General features: G+C 40.9%; 1 protein-coding gene across 1 annotated transcript; it reads right to left on the reverse strand.

Annotated features, from left to right (window-relative positions):
* Positions 1 to 5,680: 5,680 nt before the first annotated feature.
* LOC116212771 (AAA-ATPase ASD, mitochondrial-like) lies at positions 5,681 to 7,823 on the reverse strand. The gene is made up of 2 exons (XM_031547458.1): positions 7,016 to 7,823; positions 5,681 to 6,923 (listed from the first exon to the last, which is right to left on the reverse strand). The coding sequence occupies exons 1-2, from the start codon at positions 7,576 to 7,578 to the stop codon at positions 5,954 to 5,956; spliced, it is 1,533 nt and encodes a 510-aa protein (XP_031403318.1). The 5' UTR covers positions 7,579 to 7,823; the 3' UTR covers positions 5,681 to 5,953.
* Positions 7,824 to 17,030: the final 9,207 nt, after the last annotated feature.

Consider the following 17,030-nt stretch of genomic DNA (forward strand, 5'->3'; position numbering starts at 1 on the left):
AAAATCGGCAGATAATTCTTGTATTCCACGTGCAATTTGTTTGATAACTCGTGAAATCGTTTCCTTCGAATGCTGAAACCTTTAAGCCACCATTGAAAATCTCATACTATATGAAATAACCAACATGAACATGCCGACTTGCTCTTCTACGGTAATACATTTTCTGGTATCTGTGATGCCACAGCGCAACCGCAATGTGTCGCATCGATTTCTAAACATGTGTACAGAATTTCTACACGGCAAGTTCCGTGGAACGGGATCTTCCATCTGATCATATTGCCTCATCAAGGAGTAGAACATACGTTGCCTACGTTCATTCTCGTTGTCTCCAGGGTTATTGTCATTGGATGAAGACGTGCCATTACGAGACATATTGTTTGCCAAATGATCGCCTATAACTGTGGAAATAAATTCATGAATAAATCGTTAACAGTGAAACAACTCAATTATAATCATAACACAATAACATGCAACACACACATAAAATAAAAACTCATCAGCATAAGCAAACACACATAACAAACATCAGTAGTACGAGTTCAGTCAGAAAAATTAGAAAAACGTTGTTTTTCGATGCGCCGCAAAAAAAAAAAAAGAAAGATCTGATCACGGTTGCTTCAAGGATGATCCAGCTGCAATATCCATTCCATTCGTGACTCTTCCTTGAACCACATGAAAAGCCTTTGGGAGCCCGGATCAAGGAGTGCTTTGCCCGCTTTCACAAACAAGGATTGAGGGATTCTCGATTCCAATTTAGCCAACTCATTGAGGGCTTTCTCGATGCTATTCTTCTCAGGTTTCTCAGGGCTCGATACCAACTTGCTTTTCTTTGCCGACGGTGGGGTGTCCTGTTGGTTCTTCGTGAAACTCTCCCTGAATATGTCCATGCACTTTTGCATTTGTGAGCTCTTGCTTTGAGATCTTTTCGGCACTCGACGTCGAGACTCGGTTAAAATGGGCTCTGCAACATGGACGGGGTCGTCACTCTCGTCGGAGCCTTCTTCGAGATCGACATGGTGTTTCTGCTTTCCCTCCCCCCTAGATAGGAATTCCGCATTTAACCAGCGTTCTTCTTCTAAAGTTGGTGGTGGATCGGTCGAGAATATGCGAAGAACACCGGTGGCCACGGAAGATCTAAACAGTTGCTTCTGCAAATCATAGTGCTTGCAGCCCTTGCTCCGAAAAGTCTTGTACGCCCTATTCTTCTGTACCAAGAACAACGACATGATCGAAGGAGATCAGTGACATATGCTGAAAACAACAGTAGAAGCCAAACAAACAAAAAAACAGCATGCACCTTTATAAACATATCCCAAACATCTGGGTCGGCTGTGATGGTGTTTGTGTCCGCATCCCATATGACGCCTATATGCTTTACTATTTCAGAAAATCGGGTGAAATTTGTCTTCATTCTTTGATACTTGTCCTTCACCTTCTGCAAGAACAGTTGCTTATCGGGAAAAAAGGTTGATCATTTCATCTGTGATCTCTTTCCAAGTGCTAGTCTTCCATGTTGTAGTGTGTATTCTTCTCATCTTCTCAAGCATTACGTTTAGGAAAGCTAAGTCCATTTCATCACTCCATTCGATGATATTTTCCCCTTCTTGAGCCATGATGCATGCAGTTGCTGTAGCAAAACCTCCACAAATAACAGGAAAAACAAAATGAATGACAGACAAACAAAAGTTTGCAGCAGAAAGACAATGCAGAAATGAACAAATAGCGATTGCCATCTCTCGTAAATCCATAAGCCTATGTTTGGAAAAAAAAATGAATGCGCAGCAGTAGGGTATCAGTCAAGATCCGAACTTCTATGGTGTTTTTCACAACAAATTAATCACAAATAGCTCACGATTTTAGCAAATTGTATAACTCCAGAGAACAAAGGCAATCAAAGTCCTCACACTAACGCTTTCAAACTCAAATTTCACTGAGCACCAGTAAGTTCTCAGACAATTTCTCAGCTTCTCTAGTTTTTTTCCCAACAAAATAACCACATCAACATGGCACAGTCGGTGAGCAAGTTATAAGTGCAGAGAGAAACATCAATCACAGTTGTGAGTTGAAGCTTTCAAACTGAATAGAATTCAATGGGCTAACAAACATCAACAACAATCGTGAAACAAGTGCATCTCAACAATGGGCTAACAAACATCAGCAACAATATTCAACGTCATGCATCTCAGCCCACGCTGGGTCTGTCAACGAAGAACGACGAGAACAAAGCACTTGGAGATAGATGCGATCGAACATACCTAAACTGCACAATGCTTCTTCCGGGATTCTCGTCTACCACTGCTTAAATCGGCAAATTCAGCCGAGAACAGAGCACTTGGAGGGCCCCCTACAACTTTGCAAGATTCGCGAGATTTTAGACAAGCGTGCCGGAGCACAGAAGAAAAACAAATAATTCCTGACAAGATTCGTCCCCTTTCACTGTGAAGAAGCTCCTCTGCTTGTCACGGACGAACAGTGTCTGCATTCGACGCATTTGACGAAATGGAAGTGAGAAATCGATGGAATTGACAGTATGGAGGTGAGTAATCGATGAAATTAACAGACCCACTTACCAATCGGGTACTTCCGCGCTCGATTTCAGATTATTGCAGCCAATTTCGTTGATGATATAAAACCCTACTGACGCTGGGAGGAGGGAGCTTCACGGCTTCTTTGGTTCTTCGATCGAACGGTCATCTGCGCAGTTCTCATTGTTTGTCCAACACTTTGACCCACCGACAGTGTTATTGGGTCCTACAACATTGAAATTTCAGACAAATTTTGTCGGGTAGGCCTTTGGATGGAGTTGAGTTGGACAAAGTTTCCAATCCAAACAAGGTGCAAGCTCTTCATGGTTGTTTTTTGTTGTTCCTGGGAGACAAAGTCAAGAATTGTTTGTCCTGGGTAATTTTGTGGTGGATTCTTACTTCATGGTAGTCCACATGATAATTCTAACTTACGTGTATTTGGGTGTCTTTGCTATCCTTATTTACGACCTTACACGTGCCATAAGTTAGAATCTCGATCTCAATCCTGTGTCTTCCTTGGATATCCTTATTACTATCAAGGATATCGATGTCTGAATCCTACTATTGGTCGCATCTTCCTATCTACTCAAGTTGTTTTCGATGATCATTCCTTCCCTTTCAGGACAGGTGCGCCATCTCGGTGGTTGCTGGTCAGTCCTCTTCTAGCCCCGCACTTGCTATTGGTATTTTAACTCCCTCTTCTTCAAATATCACCATCACTTATATTCCTATTCTCTCGTCTGTTTCTACACTATTTCATGAGTCTGGTGGTCCTGCTACCTTACCTATTGAGTTGCATGTGTTTGCTCCTGAGAATCATGATCGGTCCACTGATTCTGTAGTTTCGGCAGAGGATACTATGGGTAATGATGTTGCACCTGTCACTCAAAACACTCACATGCTGACAACGCGGTCTAAGGATGGTACTCTACCTCCTTGTCGGTTCATCATATCCCGCCATCCTTCTGCTTTCTCTATTTCTGCTGCTTTGCAGGAACCTCGGACCTTTACTCAGGCTCGTAAACACTCTAACTGTCGAGAAGCAATGGAGGAGGAATATCTGGCATTACTCCATAATCATACCTGGAATCTTGTCCTATCATCTCTTGCGTAGAATGTTATTGGCTGCAAATGGGTTTACCTCATTAAACAGAATGCTGATGGTACCATTGATCGCTATAAGGCTCGACTAGTGGCAAAGGGTTTTAATCAGAGAGAAGGGGTCAATTATTCAGAGACGTTTAATCCAGTCATCAAGCCGGTTACTATTTAAGCAATTCTATCTATTGTTGTCTCATCCCAGTGGCTGATTTGACATCTGGACGTGAAGAATGCATTTTTTCATGGACATCTTACTGAGGAGGTTTATATGTCTCAACCTCTTGGCTTTATCAATGCTTCTCGTCCTGATTATGTTTGTCAACTCCGCCGATCTCTCTATGGGCTCAAACAAGCCCCCCGAGCCTAGTTCCAATGTCTCAATACTTATCTTTAGAGACTTGGCTTTTCGGATTCCAAAGCTGATCCGTTGTTTGGGGACCTAATTATCTTGTCCATCTTCTCGTCTATGTTGATGATATCATCCTGATGGGAACCTCGGGTGCACCTTTTCATTCCATCATTACTGCCTTACAACAGGAATTTGCTATGAAGGATGTCGGTCCTCTTTACTTCTTTCTTGGGATGGAGGCTCGCACTAATGATACTGGACTCTATCTCACACAGTCCAAGTACATTCATGATATCCTAGCTTGCACTTCTATACTAGAGTACAAGCTTATCAGCTCTCCAGTCTCATCATCATCCCGACTTTCTCTGCATGATGGGATCTATTTTAGGATCCTTTTCTTTATATGAGTGTGGTCGCCAGTCTCCAGTATCTCTCACTCACCAGACCTAACATTGTCTATGCGGTAAATCAGGTCAGTCAGTTCATGCATTGTCCAACTATTACTCGGTGGATGGCGGTGAAACATATCCTATGATATCAATGGTACAATTACATATGGTCTTTATATTTGCCCAAGTTCTATATCATCTATATATTCATGGTTTCTCTTACGCTGATTGGGCCAGTAACTCGATAATCATCGCTCTGTTAGTGGCTTTATTATTTTTCTTGGCTCCTGTCCCGTCTTTCGAAGCTCCAAAAGGCAGAGGACAGTTGCCCGGTAGAGTATTGAGTTTGAGTACAAGAGTCTTACTAATACCACTATTGAGATTCTATGGCTCCGGTCTCTACTTCAGGAACTTGAGATTTCGCAGTGTCATCCTCCGACTCTTTGGTGTGACAATATTTTTGCGATTTATCTCACGGCGAATCCTATCTTTCATGCTTGAACCAAACACATTGAGATTGATTATCAATTTGTGCGGGAGTGTTTCATGAGTAAGTAACTTTTGGTTCGCTTCATTAACTCTAATGATCAGGTAGCTGATGTACTTACCAAGGACTTATCTTTCTTCTCGCTTTGCTGACATTCGGTCCAAGCTTCACGTGAAGAAGTCCTCGTTCAGCTTGTGGGGGAGTAATAGAGAAGATTATACGAAATCTTAGCATATCTTGTATTTTAGGAATGCTTGTCATTATAACTTATCTTGTATATGTTACGTATTTTAGTCATGTATAGATAATTTTCACACATAGAAGATTGTATATGATTACATATTATAATGAAAGTCACCTCACACAACAAGCGAGGAATTCAACCATTATTCGTCTTTTACACTTTCTTTAATTCTAAAGATCGGACAAGTCAATGCGTCAATGCAACGGATCTTGACTTGTTCATAGACCGACCATTACCGACCCAATACATAAACGAAGAATTTCAATTTGTCCCTACCTGTTTTCTTGGGAAAAGAACGTTAGATGCTCCCTAGAAATTTTTAATTTAATTGGAGCATCGACGAACTTGACTCTTCATAAATTCTAAGTTGATAAGTAAAAGACAGAGTAAGCGATTGGTCTGCAATTCATGCAATTGGAGGTATATGTACCATACATTTATTTTTAAAATTTCAGGATTAAATCTCAGCCATTGATTACATTTATGTACTATATACATTCAATGTGTCATAGAATTTTCCCATATTAAGAGATGACCTCTATGCAGCAATGAAATTTGCTCCATACCAAGTCCATCATACAAAAGTTCATGGAATTGAAACTTTCTATGACATGTCAAAGGAAGACAATGAAATTTGCTCCATACAAAGTTCATCATAGGAATCAAACAGACAGCAACCAAATCCACTAACACAATGTTTCTCCATTAATGTCCTTCCCCAATCTAACGCAATTATTCTTTTTATTATTATTATTATTATTATTATTATTATTATTATTATTTTATTTTATTTTATGAATATCTAACGCAATTATTCATAACAACTATTACTTCTGTTTAGTTTGTGACACTGTTCTCTTACACATTTAATTTCTCTTCTTCCAATTTCCCATTTGCTACCACCCCATTTTCCTTGGCTTCCTCGATCGAATTTGCAGCATCTTTAGCCTCCGATTCCTTCGCTTCCTCTTCCTCCTCGGCCATCTTCTTCGCTGCTTCCTCCTTCGCCTCCTCGAGAGCTTTGATCAAGCTCCTCAAGCAAGTCTCTCGAGTTTCTGTGCTCGACTTGGGCATCAAGTTCTCCGCCACATCAGCCGGAGTCATGTTTGTCTCCTTCATCTTCGCCTCTATCATCCCGAACAGAGGATGAGACTCCACATCCAAGTAGTTGTTCGCGAGCACCTTGAAAGCTTCGAAGCAGCAGTAGGACATCTCGATGTGCTTGTCCATCCTACCTCTCCTGATAAGTGCCGGGTCAAGCTTATCGATGAAATTAGTTGTGAAGATAATGATCCTCTCCCCCCCACAGCCTGACCAGATCCCATCGATGAAGTTCAAAAGACCCGATAGAGTGACCTTGCTCGCTTTGGTCTCCTCTTCCTCCTTCATCTTTTTAGCAGGATCGCCCTTACCTTCCTCATCCTCGTCATCCTCTTTCTTCTTCTTTGCCTTCTTCCTCTGTCCTGTGAGGTCGAGTGAGCAGTCAATGTCCTCGATCACAATTATGGACTTGGTCGAAGTATCAATCAGCAGCTTCCTCAACTCCGAGTTGTCCTTCACTGTCGTCAGCTCCAAATCATACACGTCGTAATTCATGAAATTCGCCATGGCAGCGATCATTGTGGACTTGCCTGTCCCAGGTGGGCCATAGAGGAGGTACCCTCGTTTCCAGGCCTTCCCAATCTTCTTGTAGTACTCCTTCCCTTCACTGAACTTCTTGAGGTCGCTCATGATCTCCTGCTTCTTCTTCGGCTCCATTGCCAGGGTATCGAACGTCGCGGGGTGCTCGAAAACCACATGGCTCCACTTGGTCGACTTGTAACCATACCTGTAAGTGATCAATTTTCTTAATCAAAAACCTCTATATTAGCTTTTGGCCGGACTATATATATAATGATATATTAAAATTTGCACCACTACCAGTTGTTGCTTGGGTTGTTGGTGAAGAGCTTCCTCTGCCGATTCTTCAGGGCAATTGCCTTTCCCTCGTTCATGACGTGCTTGATATACGTACCTGTGATCAAGTCCCGGTGGTGCTTATGGAACACGAGCCTGTAGAACCTCCTCTCTTCCGTTGCGGGATAGAACGACATGGACATGCTCTTGGGAACTATCTTGTTGGAGAACCACCAGAGCTTGGCGCCTTGGAACTCGTCTGTGACCTCCTCGTTGTCGTCCATACTTAGGATTAAGGATTGGCTGTCTTTGAGGGTATCGGCCTTAAGCTTCTTAGCTCCCGTGGTTGCCTTCTCGGTCAGGTAGTTCTGGATGGCGGTGTAGACGTCGCTCTTCTTGAGCCGCTCCCCGGTGTACTCGGGGAAAGTGATCTGGATGTAGGGATACAACAATCTAACGAGTTTGCTGGTGTATTTCTCGAGAAGGTCACGAAGATGAGGGGGGAAATGGTCTCGGAAGAGGGTCACGATTATCATCAGACCCCCGACCGCGGAGCTCAAGTGCATTAAGAGGTCTCGCATGATCATCTTTCCTCCAGGCGATGTGAAATAGTCGAGATTAGTAACTTCAAAGTTATCCGAGGCATTTGCCCTTCTACTGCGTGCTCCATATATAGAGGAGAAGGACAAGCAAGCAATAAGACAACCAATCAAAAGTCTACTGGCGTACTCATCAAGTCATGATTTTTATTTTTTATTTATTTATTTATTTTGGCCTTCGACGAGGCTGTATTGTTATCGCCTTCCCCCGGGCTGCATAAGCTTTTCTTTTTGGAGATATTGTTAATTGGGATTGTCCTGCCTACTGCCACATGCTAAATTCTCTTTTATTTTCTATGCATATGTATTCTCCTTTCTTTGAGATAATAGGATAGTAAAATGTTGATCACCTTAGATATCGGTATTCAGAACGAGACTATCATGAAAATTAGCATAAACTAGGTACAGTACCGCGCGCTACGTAGGTACTTTAAAAAAATTAATAACATAAATTATTTAATATATAATATAATTCTTGAGATCCTATTTATTTTTATAGAAAATAATTTTAATATCCATCTAACTTTTAGAAAATCTTATAATATTTATTCGCGATTTTTAATATAAAATTAATTGTCACGATCGTATCAAATTTTAAATATTCAAATATTCAAAGTCAAGAAGATAAGTTGAGGGTTAGCAATTGAAGCTTCCAAACTCGCGCTACATTCAACCACGAACTAAGGGTTATCAAATAGAGTTTTCATGTCTTGCATATAAGCTTATATATAAAGACTCAAATTAAATTTTCACCCTATCGTATCATCAAAAAAAAATGTAGTCTCGAGCTGAATTCTCACGTCGCCACATTATCACTAATGGATTAAGGAAATTTTTTATATTCTTTTATCATTAATTAATATATAGATTATATTCATATAGCACAACATAATATATACATGGAAACAAAATATGCAGTCGACTATATATTATAAATGGATTAGCTGCTACTCAAGAACAAATCTACACGTATGAAATCTAAATATTCTAAGAGTCCGAGTAAAGGAACATTATTATAAATTACAAAGAAACTATCTAGGTAGAAATTAATATAAAGTAATGAGATTAGTATCTCATAATTTCCATACAATAAGTTGCCATTTCAATTTATATGCGTGTTCATGTATGAAGTTTATATATCCACGTGCATGTATACAGTTTCCCGATTTTAATCTGAATCAATATATCCTCAATAATAGTGTGTATGTGTATATATATATAAGGCATAGTGTGTCGATCTTTTAGAGGAGAACTATAAGTGAGCAGAGGTAAGCGTGACCTTTCCTTTCCATTGAATTTGCTGTGAAAATATATAGTTGAGAGATGTTTATGTAAGCATGTATCTTCTTCTTAATTGTATCAATTTTATTTTTGAATATATGAATATATGTAGTTGAGAATTGAGATGTTTATGTGAGGATATATTTTCTACTTAAGTATGTCAATAGTTGAAAAATAATTTGCATAAAAATAAAAATAAAAAATTAGATTAAGTGGTATCATATACACGGGGTAAGAAAATCGAATTTAAGAGAAAATTCATCTACTTAATTATTTAATTGATATTGAACTCTCTATATGCAACATTTTTCTTCAATGAAATATATACGAACTTAAATGAGGTAAAAGATGAAGTTAAATGAGTATATTAAATATACAATTTTTTTTTAAAGAGAGGAAGAGTGGAAATAGTTAAAAGATTTATTTATCAATTCTCACGTAATACACGGGTATTTATTTAGTTATAATAGATTAGATTGTCGTTTTTTTTTTCTGGTTACAAAATTATGGGTCTTTAAATTGCAATTGAGTTGTCGGTCTTTCTTAATTGCAGTTTGAGGCAGACAATTATTGGGATATAAATTGGCCGCTAGTATTATCCAATGGGACAAAGACTGCTTCGAGATATTTTTATTTCTGGTTTATTTATAGGACCAATGATAACGTAATAGGAATCACGACCATAAGAGGTTAACTTGAAGAAAGCATGTCGGACCAATGACGTCGTAGTATTATTAAATTGGACGAAGTCTTCCATAGCATTTCCATCCCTGAAGAGTCGAGAATAATGCATTAGCCTCAACACGTGCTTAAGAAAAAGATTCCGAGCAAGTGATAATAAAAATATGTATGCCCCGCGAGGGGTGATTTAAGCGGTACAACCCTTATTTCATTTAAATAAAATTTCGAGTTCGAGTTCTTATAAATATAAAAATTTATACCGAGAGAGTTTTACTCTTTATTTAATCGGGCTCGATTGGAATAATCGAAGCCAATTGAGCCTTTTGAATATTAAGATTCACCCAAAAAAAAATGAAAATATGTCTGCCCTCCTGACACGGTCTAAGACTTGAGGTCATCGGGGACCACATGTTCGTGATAGTGGGAAGAAATCTCTCTTTAAATGGAGATATAATATATATATATATATATATATATATATGCATATGCCTGATCAAGCTCGAACTGCCGTTGAGGCCATCATTGCCTTCGAGCCCCTCTGTAGAATCTCTTGAATCAACCGCAAGGCTTTGCGAGGATTCTTTCATTTTAGACGACCGACCTTTCTTGGGGAGTAGAGAGTTTCCAGGAAAGAGCGTTGATCCTTGTCTGGTCATATTCGATTGCCCGTAGACAAGATGGTCTACATGGACGTAGAAAAACTGAGAGTATGGACATCAAAGTGGAATGGTATTAATACGTAAGAATTGTTCGGTTGGGTATAGATTGCGCGCATATTAAAAGTTGATTTAGACGCCGACAACCACCCTAACATGGAGAATTTGTATACACTGATAATCAATCATGAGAGCTTTATGATTTGTGTGTCGTGACTTGTATCTGTGACATGTGGAGGAGGAACGATGCGCTCGCAGGGAAGGGAACAATTTCTCGGAAAGCCATGTTAAGATACACGAGGTACGGAAATGCCACAAATTTCTGAAGTTTTTGAATTCCATGAAATGTCATGAAATTTTGAAACGGTCACAACCATTATAAGTAGAAATAGAAAGAAAACAATAATACAAACGAATCTCGTCGAGGACACCATTCTCTTTTTACTTTCTCTTCTTCCAATTTCGCATTCGCTGCCACCCCAGTTTCCTTGGCTTCCTTGGTTGATTTTGAATCATCTTTAGCCTCGAGTCCTTAGCTTTCTCTTCCTCTTCGGACTTCTTTGTTGAAAAGAAGAATGTTGGTAGGGATATCTGTCAGCACCCAATTTTGATTCACCGGCTCCAGAGGGGCAAATTCGTTATTTTACCGTTCGTAAGGGAAGTATTTCCAATTAATTACTTGAGTATTCACGACTTTTTTGAAATAGCGAATTTTCTTAATTTAACACTTATTTTATGATTTTTTCAAAAAATAATACTATTTGAGACGTTTTCGAATTTTCACGTACATCGACGTCAACTCTCAAAATTCGGGACAAAATTCGAGATTTGAAAATAAATTTATCACATAATATCGATCAACGAATTTTTCTGAGCACGATGACGGTCTCAAATTATTTTTTCGACGTTTGATCAAGAAGCCAAAATTTTCAATTTGTACGCGCGTTGAAAAAAAAATCCAGTCAGAAGTCAAACTGCTGACTTCTGACCGCCCCTGTTCTTCTTCTTCCTCATTTCCTCTCAGTTTTCTTTTCTTTTTTTTCTTCTTCTTCTTCCTCCTTGCAGGGACGATCGAGCCCGTGACCGCTGCCGCACCTTTTGACCCGAGCCTGCCACACGCTAACCTCTGCACACGCCAACGGATTTCGTGCACGCCGACTCTCTCTCTCTCTCTCTCTCTCTCTCCCCTCTCTCTCTCGGTTTTTTAAACAAAAAGCCGGGGCTCACACGAAAAAAGGACGGCAGTCCACGAATTCGAAAAAAAAAAAGACCGGAAGCCCATTCTCTCGAAAAAACCTCGGCTCGATTTTTGGGGATTCTCTCAGCTCGAGTTCCGGAATGCCGGGTCGCGTCCCTCAGCTCGAACGCTGGTTTTTTTCGCCCACAGCTCGATCGATTCATTTTCCTTCAGCTCGTCCACAGACACGGCCCCCAGCTCTGAAACTCCCTCAGCTCCGGCTCTCTCTTCCTCCTCTCACCCTCACGCTCTCCCTCGCCGAAACCGCAGCTCGTTTTTTTTTTCTTCTTCTTCTTCAGCTCGTCTTCACAAACCGCGGCCGAGAGCTCGACCTCACGTCCGAGACCCGCAGCTCGACCTCTCACTCGAGACCCGCAGCTCTCGTTCTGCCCTCAGCTCCCTGCCCGACGCTCGGCCGCCCGAGTCATCCCCTTTCGCACTTGATTCCCTGTTCGACGCTAACCGGGTCGATTTTTTTTTTGGGTTTCTCCAGCGGCTCAGCCCGGTCCAGCATCCAAAAAGTACAGAAGCCCAGCCCGTGGTCAGCAGTGGCTCGACCCACGTCCAGCAGCCCAGCGGCAGCCATCAAGCAGCGGCCCAGCCCACTGCCGCGGCCCAGCCCACTGCCGCGGCCCAACTTGGCCCAACAACCCTCTCGGCCAAGTCCGGATCTCAAAGGTCCAGTCCGGCCCAATCCTTCCTCAGCAGCCCAACTCCCCGGCGAAATTTTTAAATTTTTTAAATTTTTTTATTTACAGAATCACCCCTCAATTTCCTGAACTAGGTAAATTCCCGACTTAGTGACATGCTTAGGGCTCTGTTTCTGAATATTAATATTTGCTTGAATGGATATGATGTGAAATGAGAGTTATTGGGTTGCGTGGGCGATCGAATTTGTCCCGAACTCGATTTTATGAACTTTCTATTTTGTCTCATTTCAGTCCTGAAGATGCATTTTTATATTTTTCAGATCTTTCCCGAATTTTAAATTTCTTTCAGTCAAGTCCCAGCCATTTTTATCATTTTCCAATCAGTCCTTGAATTTTCCAGAAATTTCCAACCACTCCAAATAACTTTTCAAGTTGTTTCAGTTTAGTCCCGGGGCTATTTTCCGCCCTTTTGAGATCTACCCCGAACTTTAAAATTCGTTTCAGCCGAGTCCCAGCCATTTATATCATTTTCCAATTAGTCCCTGAATTTTTCAGGATTTCTATACCAGTTCCGAAAACTTTTCATGTCGTTTCAGTTCAGTCCTTGGGGCATTTTTTCACTTTTCAGATCAGCCCGAACTTTCAAATTCGTTTCAAAGGAGTCCTGGGATATTTTTAGTAATTCTTACACAGTCCCCAATTTTTCAGAATTTTCAAATCAGTCCCTGTTCTTTTAAAATTATTCAAATCAGTCCCTGGACATTTTTTAAAGATACCCAACCCTTTCCTACTTGGATCCCCGACCGATAACACGTGTGCCCCGTTTGAAGAGTTTGTTTTCTGTAATCATACGTATACAACATGAAAATACGTACTCTTTGCATAATTTTTCGCTTCCATGAATCGGTGCCATTTTGTCGATTCGGTTAATATCATGTGTAAGTATGTTTGTCGTGCTTGACGTGATAATGTGTTATTGATCAGTGTTTAAACGCTTTATTTTCTCGTTTTAATCGAAACCTCATATGAATCGGATTAATCATGCAAACTCGACCTAAAATTAATTTTTAAATCCTAAGGTGATCGGGAATTAGAATTCGCATTGGACGGTCCATCAATGATCGGCTCGACAGTCTGAAACCCGAATATTTAGAGTATTTTGCAAAATATTAATTAATTTAACCAATAATTTCACTAACGGAGGTAATTGGGATGTTCATGCGATTAATTAATTCACTTGGTCCTAATAATTTTATACGAATTGGTAATAAATCGGTAACACGCGTCAATAGGTTGCAAACATGCGTTGGTGCCCTTTTTAAAACTTCTAAATTTTATCAAAACCGAGACACGTGGCTCGATGTGACATGGATGTCTAGGAAGGACTTGCGCGTCTTGACTTGAGGCCTCACCTGATTTCAAGAAACTCAGGTCGGGACGTGGAAGTTTTTCTTAGATCACTTCCGAATAGATTAACCGATCTTTTGGCTCTGTTAGGGTTCTTGACAACCCTGGAAGGTTCAAGGGATCGGTTAGCGCCGGTCACAGGCCGAGGTGGCCCGCACCGCGTAATCTCTCTTTCCCGAAAATAATTTTACCTCAAGGGCAAAATCGTCTATTTGCAACTTAGCGACACCCCCTAGGGTTAGAATAAGAGAAACATTACGGTATCAGGGTAGGGATGGGCTACCTATCTAGGCGTAGGTTCATCCGCATAGCCCGCTCTATCCGATCGATGAGTTTTTATTATTCTAGCATAGTCTCGGGTAGTTAGTTCAGGTGGATGGGCTCAAAATACAAATACTAGACTAATTGTGTACTTGCTTAAGACGAAAGCAGGCAATAGCAGGATAGGCACTAGGTTCTAGGATTTACGGGCGGAATCAATGCTCAGTAATAACTTGTAACAACCATAGGGTCACAACATAGAACAATTCTAAAAGAAACTCACAAACACAAGATTTGATGTACATCAAGTCCTCGAAAAATAATGCCAAGTGCGAAATACCTTCCCGAGGCGATCCTTGATCGATTCACACCTTGTACCCACTTTGTCTATTTAGGGTAGGATTTGCATGCCAAGATACCCCGGTTAATAATCGGTTAATTCACGTAAATTTGACAATAACAAAACCCCATCGTTTGTTTATTTATGTCCGTTTTGTTACATTCTTACACTTGTTTTGTTATGCGGATAAGCCCGATCCCTTAGGATACGATCCATAGGGGGTCCAACGCCCCAACCGTAGATCACGGGGTCTAACCCCCTAACACTGAGCGCGCATCTTAATTTCAATTCCAGTCTTTTCAAACCACACGGTGAGCACGGGTGGAATAATAACCGAACGCAATTCGACCGGGATTCAGTTGTTGTAATTTGTATTTTATTTATTTGAGAGGACAATGTAAGGATTTATGTTGTACATTTATTCATGTAAGAATCCCGATCGGAGAGTGGACGATCGGAGTGTTCCTTCGAATTTATGGTGTCAAAACGCGTAAGATGAGCAGAACTTAATTAAGCAGTAATTAAATTAAAATGGAAAGCCTAGACAAGCTAGAGTACCGATAGGACGTGCGAGATATAGGCTCGCATGTAACAGAACCCCCGAATTCGGAACTTCGGATTTCGCAGACCATATGCCTTAGCAATTAGGTGTACCCCGTACCCTTAGACTAACTTGCCGGCCTTCGATTTTCAGGTCGTAAAATAGCAAGTGGCGACTCCTTCTCACGTGCGTCCGTCGCGCGTCCTCGAAAATGTGGACACTCCCAAGCCGCATTGCATTAGGCGCGCGCACGCATACCCCGACGAGATGAAATTCGAGTGCGCACAATATCCACTCCAACTCCCCAATCACAACTGAAGAACACTAATAACTCTTCTCTAGTTGCTTCTTATCTTCTTCAACCTCCCTTTCTTGACTTGTGGAAGGTACATATGCACATACCCACCATTCTCCACTGCAGCATTTGCCATCTCCAACACATCTAAATCATTATGATATTGTACCCCCCCCCCCCCCCCCCCCCCCACCAATATGAAACAATGCGCCCAAATCTTACTTTCCCACCATAATGGTACTCAATGCTGAAGTTATCAGAACCATCATCTGCCAAGACACAACACGATGAGCAGACTCATCAACCCCATCAAATGTCGAAGAAAGGCATACAAAACTCCCAAATGACATTCCCACTTGCACGTAAACTCAGATAGTGAATGAGATGGAGTTAACTTGCCATGCACGGGAGGATTGTCAAATGGCCTTCTGAACAGAAGAGCAATCTTCGCAGACCTTAACCTTTATGACTCATCCATCAGCTCTCTCTCTCTTAAATGGTGACCCCTCATGATTCTTTTGCTATCATATTGCACGTAATTTCTCCTTAGACGACCAGATTTTTCTCCAATAAACCCTAGATTTTGCGATCGATGAACCCTAGATTTCGAGCGGGGGAGTTTGAAAAATGGGGAAGACAACCTCTGCTCTGTCTCTTCGTTTCCTCTTAATGTTTTCCTATTTGATTTTTTAATAATATATGAACTACTTTCCCACTCATCTCAGCCTCGTCAGCAAAAGAAAAAAGAGGTAGGCGACCATGTCATTGTAACATTGATGTGTAGGCAGTCACGTCATAAAAAGTTTATGTCGACATGTCTAAATTAACGGAATGCACAACTTTATTATATTTTGAAATAGTTTCGTACTTGAATGTTACAATTCTTAAAGTTTGTACCAAAGCATTACATTTTTAATAAAGTTTGTATCCTCGGTATAGTCTACCCTTTTAGTAGGACTCGCAATGAACGGAGCATATTTGCAAATGCATTGCTATGGATGCAGGGAAGGAGGTGGATGCAGAGCATATGGCTTTCTTATGTTTTGGTCCACAACTCAGTTTAATCGAGCCAATATCGATCGGGTGTAAATGCGATGGGTGGGAGGCATTTTTGGGTTAGAATCATCGGTGTTGATCATGTTTTTACGGGGCTGAGGACTTCCCTTCCCTGTCTGTCTTCATAACCAACCATATGTTCACAGATCAAGACAGACTGAAAACCTCTTTCAGGACATCCATCAGTCAAAGGAAATTATCATAGCTGCAGGTAAACATCTGCAAGAAAGGTTAGTTATGTAACGTCCCAACCCAGTCCCACATTGATGGTAGAAGACATTAGTGAGTCGTTAATAAGAACCGACCTATGAAATTACTAGCAACTTGGGCTTAAGTATTTTGGACTGGTGGTTGGGCTTAATAAGTTGCCAGTCCCGTTGATTGGGTCGAGTCGTTACAAGTGCTATCATAATAGTGCACCAACCGGAAGTGTGAGAACTAAGTGTTATGCAGACAAAGTGTTGCACCCGACGAACTGGGTGGAAGCCACCTCTCAAACTATGGAGAGACACTTCCAAAATCTCACATGCCTGGTAAAGCGTCCCGAGCCTAGATATGATTTGTTTGAATAGCTTGACGTGAACGTCAAGCTTTTGAGTAGGGGATATTGTAATATCCCGAAATGCTACATTGATAAGAGAAGGAGTTAGTGAAGTGATTTTGGGTCAAGACGACCTATGGGATTACTAGCAACTTGGACTTGAGCATTTTGGGTCGGTGATTGGGCTTAATAAGTTGCTAGGCCAGTTCCGTAGAGTGGGTTGAGTTGTTTCAAGTTAATTCCCGGAAATCATCAAGTCGTATAACCTTTGACCCCGTGAACATTGTAAAGGGTCTGAGTCCGATCCCAATCGGGTGCCTTCATTTTTAACCACAGGAAATTAACCTTAACACATCAATCTTGTTCATATATTTTTTTTTTCTGGTACAATGGTTTTTCAATTGGAGAAATCCAATTGATTTTCATTTTACATCACTACTGTCCTGTTGGGTATCCCTCCAATTTGGAGGAAGTTGGGCTCAAATTGTATTGGG

Source organism: Punica granatum, chromosome 7, assembly GCF_007655135.1.
Source record: "Punica granatum isolate Tunisia-2019 chromosome 7, ASM765513v2, whole genome shotgun sequence".
Lineage (NCBI taxonomy): Eukaryota > Viridiplantae > Streptophyta > Magnoliopsida > Myrtales > Lythraceae > Punica > Punica granatum.